Consider the following 20,873-nt stretch of genomic DNA (forward strand, 5'->3'; position numbering starts at 1 on the left):
ATTTCTTGAAATGAGACGCTATTGTTGAATTATTGCAGTTCAATGGCTCAGTTTTAATTTGTACTCTTAAAAAATGCAAAGTAAAATAATTTAATGTTCAACAAGGAAGCACAAATTTCCTTTCTTGCTGAATCTGTAATATCTTTCACATATTAACAATTCCAAAATGCATATGCAGCATTTAGGCATTCTGAAAAGGTGTTTTACAGTACCAAATAAATTAAAAGATAAACACTATCATCCCTTTTAGGTTTTTCATCCATACAACAGTTTAAACCAAACATGAAAGGAGTACGGCTGAACCTTCAAGTGTGATTTGAAAAGAATCACAAGTTCAGTGTTATAAGTCATCTACTCATTATATAACCGGTTGTTTAAAAAAATGAATATGGCTAAAGCCCAAAGTACCAGTGTCCTTGTCCACGGAGATCCCTCTTTTCTGTAATATCTGAGCAGCAAAAATTCAGATTTGCTATTTTCTTGACCTTACTGAAATAGCAGAAAGTTTATAGTTATTGTTTTGAAGGAAATTTTTATTTAAAAAAAAAGAATTGAAACTTGGTCCATGTAAGATAAGCATATCCTCAAAACAGAAGGAACAGAAAGTAAAAGAGAAGAATCTGAAGAACAGGAAAGCTTCCTTTTCTTCTGAATCCCAAATTAGAACTGTTGGAAGTTTATGCACCCCACCAAAGCAAAATGATAGAAGCTTATGCTTTATAAGACATAAATAATGAAATGTACGCATACTTTCAGTAGCAATCATTTGAGAAGTATATAAAGAGGTTTAGAACAACATGGCCAAATAGATTTTTATAAAACATTCCTTGATTTAATTATGTATAAACCGATTTGATCTAAGTGTTTCAGAAAGTTTTCCCTTAGCAACACAAAAGTAGAAATAAAACCTCAAATTAGAGACAAAATTAATTAGTGGAATATGCTTAAAACATCTTGGTACGAACTGCAGAATGAATGAAAATAATTTGCAGAGATGGATTTGTCAATAGATACAACTTATAAAAAAGTAAAAAGTTAAAAATGTGATAAAATGTTAAGTTGTAATTTTAAACTTCTGGAAAATGTACAAAGCAGAAATTATATTTCAAAAAAACTTCATTGTCCAAATGAACTAGTTTCCAGACTATTACATGCTGTATTTTCTACTGAACTGAAATAGAACTCAAGTACTGTATTTTCAGTATCAGGAAGTACAGAGGTGTTTTTTTGTTTGTTTGTTTGTATGAGTTGACCCTAAGGGATTTAAAAATCTGATTGAGTTGTTTACTTATCTGTTATTTAAATGTAAATTCCACAGCCTAATGTAGGCTACACAAACAAAACAAAAACCTTAATTTGATTGAAACGGACTTGTGACTATCAATTGCATAGTAGTGAATGAATAAATAAACTAATAAAATTGGGCTTTTTTTTTGATATCTTTCATGACCTAGAAATCCCGATTTAATAAAGTCTGGATGCTACCTTGGAAGAAATGTCCCCTTCCTTAGTCACTTCATTCAAGAAGCTTAATATCCAAAAATTTGTAATAGTAGAATCCAGTAAGATTATCTGCTTTGAACAAAAATGTATCAGTTGGAATAACTGGAATATTTGGTTGACCATGGTACATTAGTAGCTCCACCTTTTAAGAATTTGCCTTTGCATTTTTGTTCATTTTATCCCTGCTATAGATTAATACACTGACAGGTAAAAGGTCTTTAAGCTTCCTCTTTTAGAGAATGTACAAGTGGAACATATCTGAGGGGGTATTTTAGAAAACATTTTGTGTTTTAACAATTCATTGCCTAATAAGTTAAAATCTTCCTTAGGAAAATTACTGGTCATCAAGGAAAATAAAAGCATCAATATATCTTAACTGTGTTCCTGCTGTGCAAATTTTTGTGTAAATATTTCCTTTTATATATAAAAATTACTATTCAGACCAAATTCATCACTAATAAATAAGAAAGCATGAGTAGTAGTATGGCTTATTTTAGAATTAACTCTCCTAACTGAATAAAACCAATGAATTCTTGACCTGATTTTAGCTGACATTTTTTTTTTTACAGCCAGTTATTTTTATAGGACTGTACTTAGATAACTCACATTAATGTCTAAAAGGACCTTACTATGAATCATCAAGCAATGTCCTAACACTACTCTATATACAAATAGAAATATCCCAGTGTGCTTATACCATTATTCACATTGAGTTATTTGCAATTCAGTGTTTTCCTTCCATTAGATAGCCTTTATGGTCTTAGATTCCTCCCATCTCTCCCCAAAGTTACTGATGGTACTTTTTTATTTAATGGACACTGCTGCCTTTAAATACAATTCACTGGTATTACAAAAATGGAAAGTGGAAAGTTCTATTAAGAGCTTATTAGCAAAGTGTTGTTTTGTTTTCTTTTGTTTTTTAACTTCCAATGCTGGCATAACATTCATTGAACTCTGTCCTAATCAATCATCTTGGAAACAAGTTACAATCTTTTATGGATAGCATGGTGATAAATCAAGTTTTATTTTCATGTATCAGTTTCTAAATTATAATAAACCAAATAGCAGAAGTTCTTTAAACCATGTTTGAAGAGAAGGGAGGATATAATCTGATTATGCATGACAAGAAAACAAATCTCATTTGTAGAATACTTCAAGTTGTTTATTGTAAACAATAAACCCCTCCCCTTTTTTAATAATGGATTAACTTTTCCCTTTCTGTAAGGCCATAGCTGGTTTTTCTTTCTGACTAGTTGCCTGAACATGTTTCTCACGTAAGTGAAACTGAACATGCTGCATTAAGTCATCAACTTTTTAAAGAAATGTGGTTTTCTGGATAACTGGTACTTTGGGAGTTTTGTAATAACCCTTTTGGAGTCTAAACCAGCACATCTCCTCTCTGAGTTCATTCTAGAAAATGTGCTTTGTCTTTATCTTTAGTAATCCAAGACCGCTTGAAAATTAAGGCCATCAGGAAAATAGCAAACTGATGATGCAATTTCTTGCAGTGCTTTTTTCGCACTACTGCTTGATCGACAGATCTTTCTGTAACATTTTTATCAGGCACCTGTAAAACAGAACATGTCTGTTAATTCAAATTTTATAGTTCAACTGAAATTCTAAGTCAGATTCCTGTTTATACTCTTACTCATTCAAAAAATATTGATAGTAGTAGAAAGGCAAGATCTTCCTTTGCTCAATTTTGTCTTTCAATTATTTTCTGGTTCTTTTTCACTTCTGTTTCTGGAAAAGCAGCTCAACTTCACTTGGTTTATATTCTGGCATGCAAATGAAAAACATGTCCATCACAATTACTTTGTTTCTAAAACTTTTATTACATGAAACTTGTAATGAAGAAATGTTTCAGACACAGTGAATGAGTATGATCAAAGAGTATGAAAAACCGTGTCCAAGTTCTGACTTCCACAAGTTCATAGGCTATACCTATGCAAATTACTTAACTTGTGAAATTGCAGCTGCTTGATCTATAAAACAGGAGTAGTAACATCACCTTAAATAGTGTCTATATGGATTAAAAGAAATAATGTATGGGGTGGTGCTTTATTATCTGTGCTATACAAATGTTAACTTTCTTAACCTCATAAAGATCTGTGGCATTTTCTATTTCTACAGACAGACCTATTGAGAAGAAAGAAGACTTACTTTCATCATCTGAATCAAATCCAAAGAGTGTCTGACATTTCTTTTGTGCAAGGTGAGCCTCAAGTGCTTCTGCATTACAGTAGGTGGTCAGGCATTTGCCACATCTTAATCTTTTCACGGATTTTTTACAAACGTTATCTTGATCAGAACAGGCATCTACTCTATCAGTCAGAAATTTTCTGCGTTTTGGCATACTAAGGTACCGTTCATCCAGGTAACTGGGAGGCAGTGGTCTGACATATGGCTTTGTTAAAATTAAGCCATATGAAGTATGTTCACTCGTCAGATTTGGTTTGGAAGGTGCCTGAGATACTGGCAGGGTATTATGTTCTTGTGGTACAACACTAGGTAAAATGGAACCGTTTTCTGTCCTGATTCTATTTGCATCAGTTTTCAAAGCAGGATCTGACGAAACTAAAGGTGTCTGCTCTATTCCACTGTGTCCATTGACTAAATCACTAATACTACAATTATTTTCAGAATTTGGCTCTATGTCAGGCATCTTTTGGTCTGTCAAGCTTATATCAGAAACAGTGTCATCAGAATGTTCATTTCCATTCTGAACTAAACCATCTGTTTTCTTTTCCATACTTTCTGTACATGTCTTTGGTTCTGTGGAATCTTTCCTTGATTTGCTAGTAGAAACTGGCAGACTAATAGTTTGTTTCTCATTACTAGATGAGTCTTTTTCCTGATGATTAGGATTTGAGTCTGTAAGAACATCCCAAAGAATTGTTTCACTTGGTTGTGCAGATGATTCTGGTGTTTTACTTAAATAGTGCTGAGCCTCATGTTCATATAGCAGAGGAAGATCTTCAAAAAGCTCATGGCATTCTGGAAAACTACACTGAGCTTGAAATATCCTGTGACTTTTTGTATGCTGAGCAAGCTGGAATGGCAACTTAAACGCCTCATTGCAATTAAAATGCAAACAAAAGTACACATTTGGATAGCTGTGTCTATTAAGGTGATCTATAAAATGTTGAGAATCTTCAAATTGCCTCTGACAGAATTTGCATTTTCCTTTGCTCCACTTCATTACTGTTTGCCGCACGTTTAAATCAGTTGGATGTACAGTCCTTGCGTGTTTATTTAGAAAGCCAATTCTTTTAAATATCCTGACACAACCAAGAGCAGGGCACTTAAAGTTTCCTTCTTGATCTGTAGCATATATGTCTTTTGGATGGCACACAGTTCCATTGATTTTATGAAGTACTGAAGTTTCTTGATTCAGGTCATAATCGTCATCTTCGTAATCACCTTCTTCATCCTCTTCCTCCTCATAGTCATCCTCACAGACAGGCAAAGGCTCCGAGACATTATTTAAAGAAGTATCAGGACTTCCATTTTCAATCATGTTCTCAATAACATCTTCCGATACACTTACAGGAATTTCAATGAATTCAGCCACATGTGCAGGGATGACTTCTTTGTTTCCATCACTGGAAGCAGTAATTGTCTCTATTTCCAAATCTTTATTACCAGAATTCCCATTTTCAAATGAAATGAAAGTATCAGAACAATTTATTTCTTCCAAAGCAGGGATTTCCTGATCCTCTTGTTGAGCTGCAGCAATTTGCTGTCTTTGTATTTTCTTAACATGATTCTTTAAATGCTTCTGCATAAGTCCTCTGTTCCTAAATTTCCTACCACATATTACACATGAAAAACTACCCTTTTTCTGATGAGCCTGGGCATGCCTCACAATGTGACCACCTAGAAATTCCTTGTTACATAACATACACCGATGCCTTGGGACATTGTGATCTACTCTGGAAACATTAAGAGCCATAAGATTTTTCTTATTAATGTGACCCTTAGGTTGCACTCTAGATATATCATCAGGATCAAGCTCTCCAGTGCTCTGATCTGTAAGAGAGTCCAGCCCTTCATCTAAACCTTGCTGTTCCACCACCTTTTTTAGATTACCTGTAGAATTTTCCAGTGTACTTTCATTTAGAAATCTAACTGCTGATTTATCACTCAATAATGCTACACAGTTTTTCTTAATCATTACGAAGTTCCAGAATTCGGGATCAAAAAACAATCCCTTTTTCAAAATTGGAAGTAATTCAAAACGAACACGATTTTGAACACTACTTGTGCCTTCGTTATATTCCTCATCTGGACGTTTGTAAAGCTCTTCAACAGTATGATAAGCTTCCAAGGAGCGCTCAAGAAAAAATATTGAGAGTGCACAAATCCTGAGGATCTCCAAATCATTTGGCAAAAAATGTGCAATTGTTTTATAAATTAAACATTTAGTTTTGGGATCATCATGAAGATCGAGTTGTAGAGCACAACCACATATTTCAACACAAATTTGTAGGCCGTCTTCTTCAACCTGGAAAAGGAAAAATATTACTACTAAATACCTTTTTAAAAAAATACTATTATACTTTTATTGTTTTAAGATACAACTCTCTAGGATGTCTGGGTGGCTCAGTCGGTTAAACGTCTGCCTTCGGCTCAGGTCATGTTCTCAGAGTCTTGGGATGGAGTCCCACATCAGGCTCCTTGCTCAGAGGGGAGCCTGCTTCTCCCTCTGCCTGCCGCTCCCCCTGCTTGTGCTCTCTCTCTCTCTCTCTCTCTGACAAATACATACATAAAATCTTTAAAAAATAAATAAAATAAAATACAACTCTGAATTGAAAGCTGAATAAACATAGTATTCCAAATGTGCGGTTTTCTTCAACAGGTAGCCTTAACTCTTTTTTAATAATAAGTAAATCTTTCTTTTTTAACTTGAGAATAATCTGGAAGAGATAGCATTTTAGCTTCCAATTTACTTAATTTTCAAATTTGACAATTCCTAGTAACCACAGTACAAAATGCCTCATAACCTTATGGTGATTAAGGCTTCTTACAAATCCAGCCCCATTTATTTTAGGTACCAATCTCACATTCTGAGGCAGAAGGTTAAATTAAATGTATTTAAAGCATTTATCAATTTTCACATTTAACAATGTTAAAAAAGAACTGTATTTTTTAAAAAACTGCTTACAGAAACTCATAAATCTGCACTAAAAATATTACTTATTAAGTAATATTATTTATCCAAGTAAGAGGAAAAGTGTGGCCCACATGAAGAAGGCAATTAGAATCTTTCCAAATCTAATAAAAATCAGAATAATGAAACTACTTGAAAATTATCTGAAAATTATTCAAGCTTTGAAACTTGTACTGATGACTCAAAGATAAATGCACTGGGGAATTTATTGTCCACCCACCTTAACTCAAATGATAAATAGATTTGGAATGATATAAATGCTTGTTTGAATAGAAAAAGACACAATAATAGTATGTCTTTAAAAGTGTGTGTGTGTGTACTGCCTGCATCTGATATGCTATCGATGACAGGAAGGATCACTACCTTGCCAGCCTCATGTCTTTATCGTCCCTTACGTGCTGTCTAACCCTACTTAATTACTTACAGTTCTACAAGCAGACCTTAATTTTGCACAGCATAATCCCACTTTATCTAGCTAGTAAACTCCTATCTATTTCCTATTCATTCTTTGAGAATCAGTTTTACTCTGAAAGTTTTTCTCCCCATTCATTCTGGCCCCTAGCCCTGGGGCAGAGATAAACACTCCCTATTCTTCCCACTGAGAATAGTTTATACTTATTTATAAAAAGCACATACATAATTGTTTTGTAACTGTGTATGCCCCTACCCCCTGACTTTGAATTCTTAAATCACAGGGACAGTATCTCATTTTTTGTATCCTCCTATCATAAGCAGAGAAGTTGGCATATAGTGGCCTTTGCAAATGTGAATGGGATCAGATCTATCCTACTGACTTTAACTTCCTTCTGTAAATCCATCATTTCAGCTTGGAATCCTTTTCTGAATTCCTATTTCTTATTTCTGATTATCTGTTACAATTAGTATTTCCACCTAAATTTCCCAGATATAGTGAATTCAAAATCCATTGAGAATTCAAGAGAATCCAAGAGAATTCCTTCTCTTTCTCCTAAGTTCTATCTACAACCTCTGTGTTAACTCATGAAATTATCATGTACCCAGTTGTCCAAGTCTAAAGATTTTAAGATCATCACAAAAGCTACTTTCTTAACTGAAATCCTTCAACAATTCCAGTATATTTATAGAGCGAAGTTCTAATTTTTAGTGCAGCATGCAAGCCCCTTAAGGATTTCCAACAACCACCCCCCACTCTGTAACTTCCTGCAGTCTCTTCAATTAGCTTCATCTCCCACATACCTCCCCATATTTCTCCTACCCTATTAATGCCGACGGAGTGTTGTGAGAAAAACAAGTAAGTATAGTGAGGCAAAAATGCTCTGTAAACTACAAAATCCTCTACATGTTAGTATTATCCTCCTCTTTCATTTAAAACCAGCTTAAAGCATCTTCCTCTGTGAAGCTTTTTCAGATATGCCATCTGTAATGTCTCATTCTTCTGAACAGCATTGTTTGTGCAGCTTTTCACAGTACTGGGGCACATAAACGATCTACTCCATCAGTAAAGATATTTTTAGTAAAGTATAAATAGTTAAGCACATTTTTAATATTTATTTCATCTTTGAATTTTCCTCTTATATTCTCAGGTTGACTAGATGTGAAAATAAGAAAGCTTTATGATAACTGTGTGAACTTCACCTATATTGTAAACTTTTTATAACAAAAATCTTTCATCTTGTGGTGCAAATAAGAATGCTATGTAAAAAATATATACGGATACTTTTTTTTTTAAGTTTTACAGGTGATTCTGATGCACTTCAAATGTTGAAAAGGATTCTACAGCATAGTTTGTTTCTTTTTCCCTTTTTGATGGGGGTAGAGGTTAACTTTGACAATGCATTTGAATGACATTTCACTATTTAATAATGAAGGTATGAATGCAGTTAGTAAAATAAATAGGAAATTTATAAAACTCTGAATACAGTGCTGCTAACTTTAGGGATATAATCACTAACATGGTCATATATCTAATGAGTGACATGATGTGATAAATGCATAAATATATAAGAAAAATTAAAATATATTATTTAATGGATGTCTCCTGTATATTTAAAAGTAACCCACATAAAGATTCAGCTAAATGGAGCTACCTAAAGTGTAGGGTAGCTTTATCTTTCTTATCTTTGTATTCAAAGTTCTGTTAATATTTGAGGGGAAAATGTTAAAGGATCTGCAGGATCCCACTTCATGTCTATGTAAGACACTTATGTAGAACTGTAACCACTTTTAAGTGACCCATGAAAAACTTACTTCAGCACTATTTTTAAAAACAGGTAATGGATTTCACTGTTACTTTAAATAAATACTCTAAAAATTTGTCCAGTTTCAAAAATGCCTCAAAATTCATCGTTCCTTTTTACCTGACCACCAGACTTAAAACTATGAACTATATTTTTCTGTGAAAGTGAGCAGTATTACCTAAGGATATACAAAATTCATTTGCAAATAAGATTCTACAAACAGGAGTTATGATAGTGTTAAATGTGACAAGCTTATTAAATTTTAAGTAACACCAAATTGGCAGTTTTTCTGTCTTTTTTCAGTAATTTTCACTTACGTATACCCTTAGTACCATGTTGGGAGTTTGAGGTTGGTGGGGAGGGAAAGATGTAATATATGGAGAATGTGGCCTTAAAATCCTCCTTCCCTTCAAATAAATTTTATCATAAAAGATTCAAGTTTTGGTGAACTGTCATTTAAACTTCATTTAAAATTAAGGGATAAAGATATCCTATTTACCTCATCTTTAATGATTTTCATGAAAGGAAATATGACTCTCACATTAGTTGCTGTTCTTAAAAGCTGGTAGCATTGATCTACAAAAACTTGTTTTGAAGGATTAGACTTAAGCTGAAGTTTACTCCATATGAAAATCAACTCCCTGTAAATGAGAAAAAAAAGAGAAATATCAAAAATACAGTTTATTCAAATACAGATGTTAGTTGTCTTTTGCTGATTCTTTAAGTACCCTGGCTGGGGTGTATACAAAGTGGGCACAAATGGATATTATGTTAACCTCCAAGCTACTTTTGCTACCTGTGTGGGACTGACAGAAGCTGGAGAGAAAAGAGAGATCAGAAACTAATCTTACAGTGGTAAGGAATGAATTCCAATCATATGCTGACAAACCTAGGCACCTCTAGTACATGATAATAAATTCGAATCACTATGTACCAATATTAATGATATTACTTTAAAAAAATAAACTTTGGTCTTTAATACCTACTTGTAAATTTAGAAATCAGTTTTGTACACTTTCTGCAAAGAAAACGTTTATTATTTTTTCATTTTCAATCTATTAAGATACCCAAAGTACTATAGATTAAAAGTGTAAGATATAGTACGGATTCTGAAATTTCATTAATTCAAAATTTCATCAAATTTTATATATTCATTAAGATGGAGTACTTTTAAACAGATAAGCTATGGACCATTTAAGTACTTCACAGGTAGATTCTTTTCTAAAATATGGCTAACGTTGTTAGATAGACAAGGGAGGAGCAGGGGGTTTTGAGACAAAGGAAATCATAAGATATAACTGATATACTTAGATATCATATGCTAGTAAATTATAACTCTTTAAAATGCGTCAAGTGACATAAAGCACCATAATCTAAAAAGTATTAAAATAATTGATGAATTTTTTTTAAGTGATTGACTGAGTATGTACTTTGAGCCCAACACATACGGCTATTAAGTCTAAGGACAGTCTGACTAATATCATGAAGGTGCACATAGTCTACTTAGAGAGACAATACAGAAAACACAAAAGAGAAAATGACAGCAAGCAACATAGAAGAAATAAAACCAAAATTCTACTTCCATTTCCTTCTAGCTGTGTGTGGGTGTTCATAAGTTTCAATCCACAACCCCACTTTTTTTGCATACATAAAAGCTCACCAGGTTTCACACCTTGCTCCCAAATCTCTAGCTCTGACTTCTTTCCAATTTCTATGCCTGGATATTTCAATTTAGATTGCTATCACCAGAATCCACTTAGAACAAATAACTCTTGCAAAACTGTCTTTTCCTAGGTCAGTCAATGACACTAAACATTCCTCCAACCTGTTTGGTTGTAATCTGTTTATTTCCCACAGCCTATGTATTCCAATTATATTTTTGCCCACAGCCATACCATGCTTTCTCGGTGCTACTACGTTAAGTCCTCTAGTCTTACATGTCTTCTACAGGGGTTGCTAAACTGTCTGTTTCCAGACTTTCAAATCATTTCATTCAGTATATTTCATATGTCACATAGTATTAATAGCAACAAAAACAGGGGTTTTGGGGTCAGAAGGATAGGGTTTTAATCCTGGGCACTCTTTGAGGTTAACTGAGTTACTGAGCTTTGTTTATTCTCATTTTGTTTATGCTAATTTACGGTACTTGGAAAGTACCTCATTTCTAAGATGAGCTTATTATCAAGTACCTTCTTCATGAATGCCTTCATGAATACCCCAAACTAAAGTGGTAACTACTTCAGAACAGATCTTATCCCTCTTGTTGATTTCATGCCTTTCATGTATTTCCTTGTTGATATTTGCTAATTTTGTAGGTCCTGTCCCCCCAACTATTACTACATTGTAAATCTCAGTGACACATTATATAGGTGAAATAGTGCAAGAAGAACATGAGACTGAGAATAAGAGATTTCTCAATAGGTGTGATATTACCCAGTTCACAGTGAGCCACCTTTCTCTGGAAGTAGCTCTACTACACAAGGTTGGAACCCCAATGGCCATGTTTCCTATATGAACCTCCTCACCATCCTTAAGATATTAAGTCAGGGGTATAAAACTGACCCCAGTTAGGCCAGAGTCCCTGGAATGTTCTCAACTCTAAACTATGAAGGCTGGAGACTGTTGACATTCCTTCTATCTGCAACAGGAGAGAGTGAAGTCAACTGGCAGAAAAGAGAAATCAGTGTCCCTGGTAGCAGTTATATTTGGGTACCTACTATATCCCTGCCCATTTTTTTTTGTCATACCCCAGTATTTTTTCCATGCACAATACCTTTTCCCTAAACTAATTAGACATAGGGTGCTACCACTTGCAAACTGACTAGTATAAATCCCAACTCCATTTTGTTACTACCTATGTGGCTTTTCTCTTTTACCCAGTTTTCTTATACATAAAAAGAATTGAGAGAGGTAAGTGAAAACACCTAGGTGAAATATCTAGTATATACCAATGTTTAATAAATCACTAATTTCCTATATTCTTTATCTTTATAGTCTTAACAGTACCAAGCAGTGAGATTTATTCAATAAATATTTGGTAGTTAATAAACAGGTAAAAAAAAAAAAAAAAAACGTATTCCTAAATGCGAAGACATTTAGAAGGAGTCTCTTGAGGATATATATTAAGGGAAATCGTAGACATAGAATGATATAAAGATGATGGTGGACATTCTGAATAAGGGGTATTTTATGAACAAAGGGATGAGGTAGAAGGCAAGCAGATTAACTGTTTAAGAAGACATGCGATATCTCTGCAACAGATTTAAAGAGAAAAAAAAATGATAGGTGGAAGTTATGGGAGAGTATTTCACTGCATTCAATTTTACACAGATGAATGTTTAACATATTAGAAATGTATATATTTATTCTCCAACTTGCTCCAAAAAATAAGTTGAGACTCCTAAGACTCCTTAGAATACGATATTATTATTTTTCTTTTTTGAAGAGAGAGATCTTATTTCCCTTTGTTTCTCTTAATTCAGGATGAAACTTGGTGAACAAAATGCAATCTCAACATCCTGATAAATTTACCAGAAAAGGGCTACCAATATGGATTTTAGTTTTCTAGCAAGCAAAGCAGAAATCTCAGGATATGGTTATGAAGCTCCATTTTGACTGACTTTACAAAAGGGTTCTAAGGTTTTACTTATACAATGGATTTTGATTGTATAAACACCCTGAAAACCAGTGATAGTCATCTTTGCTTATGTGCAAGCACTCTTTATGAAGCTTTACATTTTCTTTTCAAACAGAGGGTCCTTCCGAAAACACAGCACAACATAGATTTATATATATATATATATATATATATGTATATATGTATATATTTGATCTGTGTATAGTAAGCAGTATTTAATAGCAGAGGCTGTGAGTCAGGCTGCCTGGGTTATGAATTCTGGCTTCATTATTTACTAGTTGCACGGTTTAGGCATAATAGTATCTATCCCATAAGATTACTGGAATAAATAAGAGAATGCATATATAAAGTATAGACTATAGAAAGCACTCAGTAGATATTAATAGCTGCTATTATTATTACTAGTAGTTGTTGTTAGCAATGGTTGAGAGAAATAGGGTTGGTAATTTGCTCCACTGGCTTCAGATAGAGCAAAACTGAACTGTGGATCAGGTTCTGTCCACAGAGAGGGGAGATGAGGTTAAGCTGGTTCACAGGGAAGGCCAAAATGAAACAGACAACACAGATCTTATAGGCTGGAAAGAATCCTGCTCTTCAATTACAGTGAAAATCAGTATTTAGAAGCAAGAAAAAAGGATCCCAGCAATTCAGAAATATAGAGAGGTAGAAGAAATAAGAGAGCAGGCAATCAGAACTCCACCTACCCAGAAGGAGGGATAAAGAACAGTTAGGCAGCTGGGAGTTGCATACCCAGCTTCTATTCTTAGAGGGTGCCAGTGGCTGGGGGCAGGAAAGATAGACACTCTTCTATTTTTAAGGTCCCTCCCTAAAGAGTTAAATGGTTAGCCAAAAGAAGAAAACAGAATATCTTCTTGGTCTTTTTGTTTGTTTGTTTATACGTGAGATTCCAATTTACTTATGAGTATATTAAAATGAAAAGGCTAAAGATACCCTGTTTAAATAGCTTAATATAGCAGAAGTCAGAACATTTCTTTCCTCCTTTCCCCATAGGAAAAGATCTACTATAATAGTCATGACTATATTCTGTTTCTAACTACATATCAAGAAATGGTAATACTTTAGGGGCACCTTAGGTGGCTCAGTCGGTTAAGCACCCAACTCTTGATTTTGACCCAGGTCATGATTTCAGGGTTGTGAGATTGAGGCATGGGTTGGTGTGGAGCCTGCTTGAGATTCTCTCTCTTCCTCTCCTTCTGCCCCTCCCACCTCCCCCTACTCTTGAAAAAAAAAAAAAAAGAAATGATATTTTAAAAACTATTTAAAATTATATGTCTTACCACTGTCTCCTGATCCCCTCTATTTGAAATTCCAATTTACATGGTAAACTTTTTAATACAGATTTGCATAATCTAACTAAAAGTCTACTCCTTTAGAAGCCGACTAGTTTCTAGACCCAGCTCTGCTAATTAGCTATTTGACTGTATCTCTGAGTCTGAAGATTTTAATCTATAAAAAAAGAATATTAAATCATTAAATCCGTCTTCAAGCTGCTGTTTTAAATAAAGAATTTAGGTCCAAGACGGCAACATAGGGAGACCCTGAACTCAGCTTCTCCAGGGACACACCAAATCTATAACCATTTATCGAGCAGCTCCTCCTGAAGAACTGAGGACTGACTGAACAACTTCTGCACAACAAAAGATAGGAGACCACATAGAGAACAGCAAGAAAGATGGAGATACGGTAATGAAGGGAGCCCCCACTCCCAACACTGTGCACTACAGTGGGAGGGGTAGTACTGAGAGTCTGTGAGCAGATTCATCTGTCCTGAGGCGTGCACACACACACACACACACACACACACACACACATAGCTGCAGTTTAAAAGGCCAACTAGAATATAAGGAGTCTGGCCCTAGAACTCTGCCAAACGTCAGGGAGACTGCTGGAACTCTCTTTCTAAGTCAGTGGAGCTGTCAAGCACCACAGTTTACATTCCACATCCACCTTGACAGCATGGATAGGAGCATGGTCCGGGCACCGTACCGCCTCAGTGATCCCTGGTCCTCTACCCATACCAGCCCCAACTGTCCCACTGGCAGCCCCTGTGTAGTGCCCACCAGGACACCTGTAGTCAGTGTTCACTATAGCTCCAGACTACCTGACAAGGTAACACAGGTACAAAGCACCCTGAAATACTCCAGGCCCACACCGCTTCAGCTCCAGACAACTTGCCAGAGCACCCCTGGAGCAGAGCATCCCAGGGCACCATAGTCCATACCTGCTTCTGCTCCAGCTGCCCCATGAGGGCAACCCCCTACACAGAGTATCCCAGGACACCCCAGCCTGTACCCACTTTACCATCTGCTGTCACCCTCAACACAGGAGAGCCCTGGGACCAGCCTGCACCCACTTCAGCTTCAGCTGTTCTGTGCCAATGTACCTTCTGTGCAGAGAATCCTAGCACCACCCCAGCCTACATCCATTTCAGCTCCGGTCTTCCCACTAGTGTGGCCCCAGTACACAGTGGGCCAGCCACAGCTTGAGCTAGCTAGCCAAAGTTACCAGGCACACACAATTTACACTGGAGATGACCATACACAAGATCATTCCTTCAAGTGCAGAAGCGGCTGTTCCACCTAATTCATAGAAACAAAAACAGAAAGTCAAGCAAATGAGGACACAGAGGAATATGCTCCAAATGAAAGAACAAGGAAAAAAAACTCAGAAAAAGAACTAAATGAAACAGGTAAGTTTTAGTTTAATTAAGTTTAATCTCAAACTTAAACAGGTAACCTGATAAAGAGTTCAAAGTAATGGTCATAAATATGCTCACCAGACTGAGAGAAGAGTGGATGAACTCAGTGAGAATTTCATCAAAGATATAGAAAATATAAAAAAGAACCACCAGAGTTGACAAGTGCAAAAATTGAAGTGAAAAATACATTAAAGGGAACCAACAGATGAGTGAATGCAGAACTGATCAGCGGTCTGAAAGACAGGGTAATGGAAAGCACCCTAGCTGAACAGCAAAAAGAAAAAAGAATTTTAAAAAACGAGGATGGGTTAGGGATTTCTTAGATAACACCAAGCAAACAAACATTTACATTATAGGGGTCCTAGAAGGAGGAGAGAGAGAAAGGGGCAGAGAACTTACATGAAGAAATAATAGCTGACAACATCCAGGTTCAGGAGGCACAGAGAGTTTGAAACAAGATGAACCCACGGAGGTCCACACCACTACACATAATAATTAAAATGTCAAAGAGGAAAGATAAAAACATACAGTTCCTTACCCAGAACTATGCAATTAAAAGCTCTGAGAGTAGGCATGAAAACCTGCATTAAATAACAAGCCCTGTGTGTGACTAACTTCATGCTTCCTAAAGCTTTTAAAGAGCTACTTGATACTAGAATGACAGATTTTAAATTCCTTAAGGCTGCCTAATGCATGTAACAATTTATAATTGTGTATGTAGATGGTGGGGTTGAGGAGCGATGGATGGGGTATAAGAGCGCTAAAGTATGATAGACCTAACAGTCTGGGAACTAGTTATGAAAATGACAGTTTTCTTGAGGTAGAGAGTGTGGCTATCAGGACAGTAGAGAGAAGATATATGAACAAGCACTGGTGACCGAAATGTCTTGTTTATGGTGCTTGGTGGCTGTGGTCCACTGCCTAAGTCCCTCTGTGAAATAAACCCTGTTATGGTGATAGTTTTCAAAAACTATTACAAGAAATAAACTAGACTGAAGCATATAATGTAAAACATGTGTTTAAATTTGACCGATTCCTAAAAGATAAAAATTGCTGTTTTTAGGAGTGTGGTATCCTTTTAAAGACCAAATATCTCTTGACTCACTATTCTGGATAATTTTTATCACTATCAATCACTCTCAAACTAACATATAACTTTAACTTAACAAGCTATAACCACCAGGTTAAACAGTTTTTAAAAACTAGCAGTTTATTTTATTTCTTATATTTCTTATCTTCAAGGACATTAGTCGTGGAATTTCTCTCTTCAGAAAAATAAACTTTAAATATAGACAATATATAGTGAAGGCTTTCTACTCTATTAAAACTTGCCACTGATGTTAAGCTTATCTATTAAAGAGAAAGTTTGTGAAAAATACATATTTCAGAATTTAAAATTCAAAAGTATTGATTAAAAATGCCTATACCTGGGGTGCCTGGGTGGCTCAGTAAGGGTCTGACTCTTGATTTTGGCTCAGGTCATGATCTCAGGGCTATGAGACAAAAACTACAAAACTAATGAATGAAATCAAAGAACTAAATAAATGGAGAGATATTCCATGTTTCCATGGATAGGAAAACTTAATGTTGTCATGATGTCAGTTCTTCCCAACTTGATCTGCAAATTCAATGCAATCCCAATCAAAACCCCATGAGGTTATTTTATGGATATCAACAAATTGATTCTAAGGTTTATATTGAGGCAAAAGACCCAGAATAGCCAATAGAATACTGAAGAACAAAGTTGGAGGACTGATGAGACTCCACTTTGAGACGTATTTATAAAGTGAAAGTAATAAAGACAACGTTGTGTTGGTGAAAAAAAAGACAAATATATCAAGAGGACAGAACAGAGCCCAGAAATAGACCCACATAAATATAGTCAACTGATCTTTGATAAAGGAGCCAAGGCAATACAATGGAGTAAAGACAGTCTCATCAACAAATGGTGCTGGAACAACTGGACATCCACATGCAAAAAAAAAAAATTGAATCTAGATACACACATTATCCCTTTCACAAAGATTAACTCAAAATGGATCACAGACCTAAATATAAAATGCAAAACTATAAAACTCCTAGAAGATAACATAGGAGAACACCTAGATGATCCTGGGTATGGTGATGTCTTTTTAAAACACCATAATCATGATCCATGAAAGAAATAATTGATAAGCTAGACTTTGTTTAAAAATTAAAAACTCTGCTCTGCGAAAGATAGTATCAAGAGAATTCAAAGACAAACCATAGATTGGGAGAAAATATTTGTAAAAGACACATCTGATAAAGGGCTTCTATATATAACATACAAAGACCTTTCAAAACTCAACAAAAAGAAAACTAATAATCTGATTTAAAATGGGCCAAAAAACTTAACCAACACTTCACCAAAGAAGATATAAAAACAAGCATATGAAAAGATGCTCCACATCACAACGTTATCAGGGAAATGCAAATTAAAACAGGATACCACTACACACCTATTAGAATGGCCAAATCATGAACACTGACAACAGCAAATGCTGGTGAGGATGAACACAAGAACTCTCATACATTGCTGGTGGGAATAAAAAATGATACAGCCACTTCGGAAGACAAGTCTGGCAGTTTCTTACAAAACTAAACCTACTCTTACCATACATTTCAGCAATCGTGCTCCTTGGTATTTACCCAAAGGATCTGAAAACTTATGTCCACCCAAAAACCTGCACAAGGATGTTCACAGCAGCGTTATTCATAGTTGACAAAACTTGGAAGCAACCAAGATGTCCTTCGGTAGTTGAATGTATAAATAAACTGGTACATCCAGACAATGGAATATTATTCAACACTAAAAAGAAATGAGCTATCAAGCTACAAAAAGACATGGTGGAACCTTAAATGCATATTACTAAGTGAAAAAAGCTAATCTGAAAAGGCTATACACTGTATAATTCCAACTACATGATACTGTGGAAAAGGCAAAACAATGACAATAGTAAAAAGGTCAGTAGTTTCCAGAGGTGAGGGAGAGGATAGGGAGATAAGAATTGAATAGGTGGAAGGGCGCCTGGGCGGCTCAGTTCTTAAGCGTCTGCCTTCGGCTCAGGTCATGATCCCAGGGTCCTGGGATCAAGTCCCGCATCGGGCTCCCCGCTCAGCGGGAAGCCTGCTTCTCTCTCTCTCACTCCCCCTGCTTGTGTTCCCTCTCTCGCTGTGTCTCTCTCTGTCAAATAAATAAATAAAAACTTAAAAAAAAAAAAGAATTGAATAGGTGGAGCACAGAGGACTTTCGGGGTAGTGGAAATACTCTGTATGATATTACAATGATGTATTCCATTATACATTTATCCAAACCCATAGATTATATAACACCAATGGTGAACCCTAAGATAAACTATGGACTTTGGGTGGTTATGATATACCACTTAGGTTCATCCTTGGTTTAAAAAAAAAAAAAATTACCGTTCTGTTGAGTAATGTTTTTTGTTTTGTTTTGAGTACTGCTGATAATGGGGGAAGCTATGCATGTATGGGGATGGGGATATAATAGGAAATGTCTGTACTTCCCTCTCAATCTTGCTGTAAACCTAAAACGGCTCTAAAAAATAAAGTCTTAAAAAACTAACACTCCACATTTAATTTAAAATACAATTGTTTCATTATAATACATACTTTAAACATTTACACTGTCAATTACTGGTACATGGTTATTGACTTTTTTTTATATCTTACAACTTACTGTTGTTTCTTGCACAATAAATTTTTAAAAAGTGACTTAACATTTTCACATAACTTTTTGAAAAACAAAGTCCAGACTCTGCTGACCAATTCTCCTTCTGTTCCCCATCTTATCAGTTTCTGTATTGAGAACACTTACCAGATACAGTACATATCTCCATTCTGGAGCTGTGGAATAAGAAAGGATTCACAGAGTTGTAGGGCTAACATAGTCTTGCCTTCTTTTTCAGTGTTACAGATGATATCAATTCCACTCTTACAATCAGTTTTCAATAAATGCTATAAAAGGAAAAGAAAAATCAGTCCATATCATTAAAAATACCTAAAAAGCTAATTGCATTAAATGTGTAGAGTTAACATTCAGGAAAAAAATTAGATTTCTGGTTTTCTTCTACAAAGACAATGATGAATTATACAGAAATATTTCCATAGTTTCACTATATAAAACCTACAGTTTTATGACTATTTTAATCTCATTAATGTCCACACCTTGTAGATAAATAGGTCCTATTAGGAAAAGATTAATTCTTTCATCTTAAAAAAAAAAAGCAAAATAACAAACATGAGCATTTAATTTCTTAGTATTTTATTTAAAAGGCAAAATACTTTATAAAAATGTATTTTAAAAAGTGCTAAATAATTAATTGAAATTTTTATTTAAAATGCTTCTCAGTTTTATTTAACCTCTTATCTGTCACAAGAAACTCAAGATGAATAATGCTATTGATGAATGTTTTGTTAATTTCATCATTTGTTGGTATCAGATTGTCTAATTGAACAGGAGCTTAAAGAATGGTGCCAATGAGAACACATCTAGATAATGTAATCTTAAAACTTTTGGTGTTACAGTAAAAGGACTTTAACAAGAATGGGCAACTTTTTTTATTTTTGGTAGGGTTAAAATAGTAATAGGCAAACATAATCTCAAACAATACCTCCTGGAATAGCTGATCTTCTACAGGTGACATAAACAGACATGTGAAGAGTGCTTGATGGAAGTACAAGTCTTTGCTGATTTCTGGGTGATTTATACAAGATTTAATAAGAGCCATTGCTTCAGGTATGCGTTCACAAGCAATTAGGTATCTGGCACGCAGTTCAAAGAACAGTGGATTTTCAGAACTTAAATATTTGTTCACTACATTAAAAAGAAAACAGATTCTTATTACTCTTAAGAAAAGATTCTCAAAGTTGTTTGAAACTTTACCACTAAACATGTGGTACACCTAAGGAGATTAAGTAGTTATTAAATAGCATTTTCCTTAGTAGGAGTATATTTGTCAAAGAATATTCAGTTATATGATTGGAAAAATGGAAATAAGAGCAACACCAAAACAGTGCTCAAGAACTATTGACTTCTTTTCAGTCTAAAAAGTGAAAAATAATTTAAAAAGAAAATAAAATGAAATATTCTCTTTCCAGTTCACTAATATGGTAAAATGTTTCAGATAACATGGGGTCTGGAATTTCTATGTACTTTATTTTTTTTACTGTCCAATCTTTTCATTACTATAGGATTAAAAGGCTGACTCCTAATTTGTCATTAAAACCACATTGATTTAGATTATAGAGAAAAGTAATTTGAATTAATGAAAACATAATATTTTATTACTTTTTAACAAAAAATTAAGTTGAAAGTAGTGCCAAATAGGACTGCTTATTAGTATATGCTCATGTGTCACTAATAATAATTACTAATACTTGTTTTTACACAATTTAAAAATATATAAATACCTTTTATCTACATAAGTTTATTTAGACCTAACAACAACCTATGACAGGTATCATAGTACTTCTTTCACAGATCACGAAACTGAGTCTCAGAGAGGTCAAATGACTTGCCCAAGGACAAAGAATAAGTGGTAGAACACGAACAGGGACCCATATTTCAAATCCAAAGTGTTT

At 34.8% G+C, this 20,873-nt stretch overlaps 1 protein-coding gene across 8 annotated transcripts in view; it reads right to left on the reverse strand.

Moving 5' to 3' along the window:
• Nucleotides 1–2,647: 2,647 nt before the first annotated feature.
• Nucleotides 2,648–20,873, reverse strand: part of ZNF654 (zinc finger protein 654) — an 80,572-nt gene continuing 62,346 nt past the window's right edge. For 5 of the 8 annotated variants that reach the window (XM_027586410.1, XM_027586414.2, XM_027586416.1 and 2 more), the window contains 5 exons: nt 19,904–20,106; nt 19,108–19,247; nt 9,392–9,533; nt 3,667–6,010; nt 2,648–3,070 (listed from right to left, as the gene is read on the reverse strand). In XM_027586410.1, coding sequence (XP_027442211.1) covers nt 3,063–3,070; nt 3,667–6,010; nt 9,392–9,533; nt 19,108–19,247; nt 19,904–20,106 — 2,837 coding nt within the window. In that variant the 3' untranslated portion in view covers nt 2,648–3,062. The remainder of the gene's footprint in view (nt 3,071–3,666; nt 6,011–9,391; nt 9,534–19,107; nt 19,248–19,903; nt 20,107–20,873) is intronic. The other 3 variants (XM_027586412.1, XM_027586417.1, XM_027586411.1) reach the window with 2 other exon arrangements.

Source organism: Zalophus californianus, chromosome 1 (assembly GCF_009762305.2).
Source record: "Zalophus californianus isolate mZalCal1 chromosome 1, mZalCal1.pri.v2, whole genome shotgun sequence".
In the NCBI taxonomy this organism is placed as follows: domain Eukaryota; kingdom Metazoa; phylum Chordata; class Mammalia; order Carnivora; family Otariidae; genus Zalophus; species Zalophus californianus.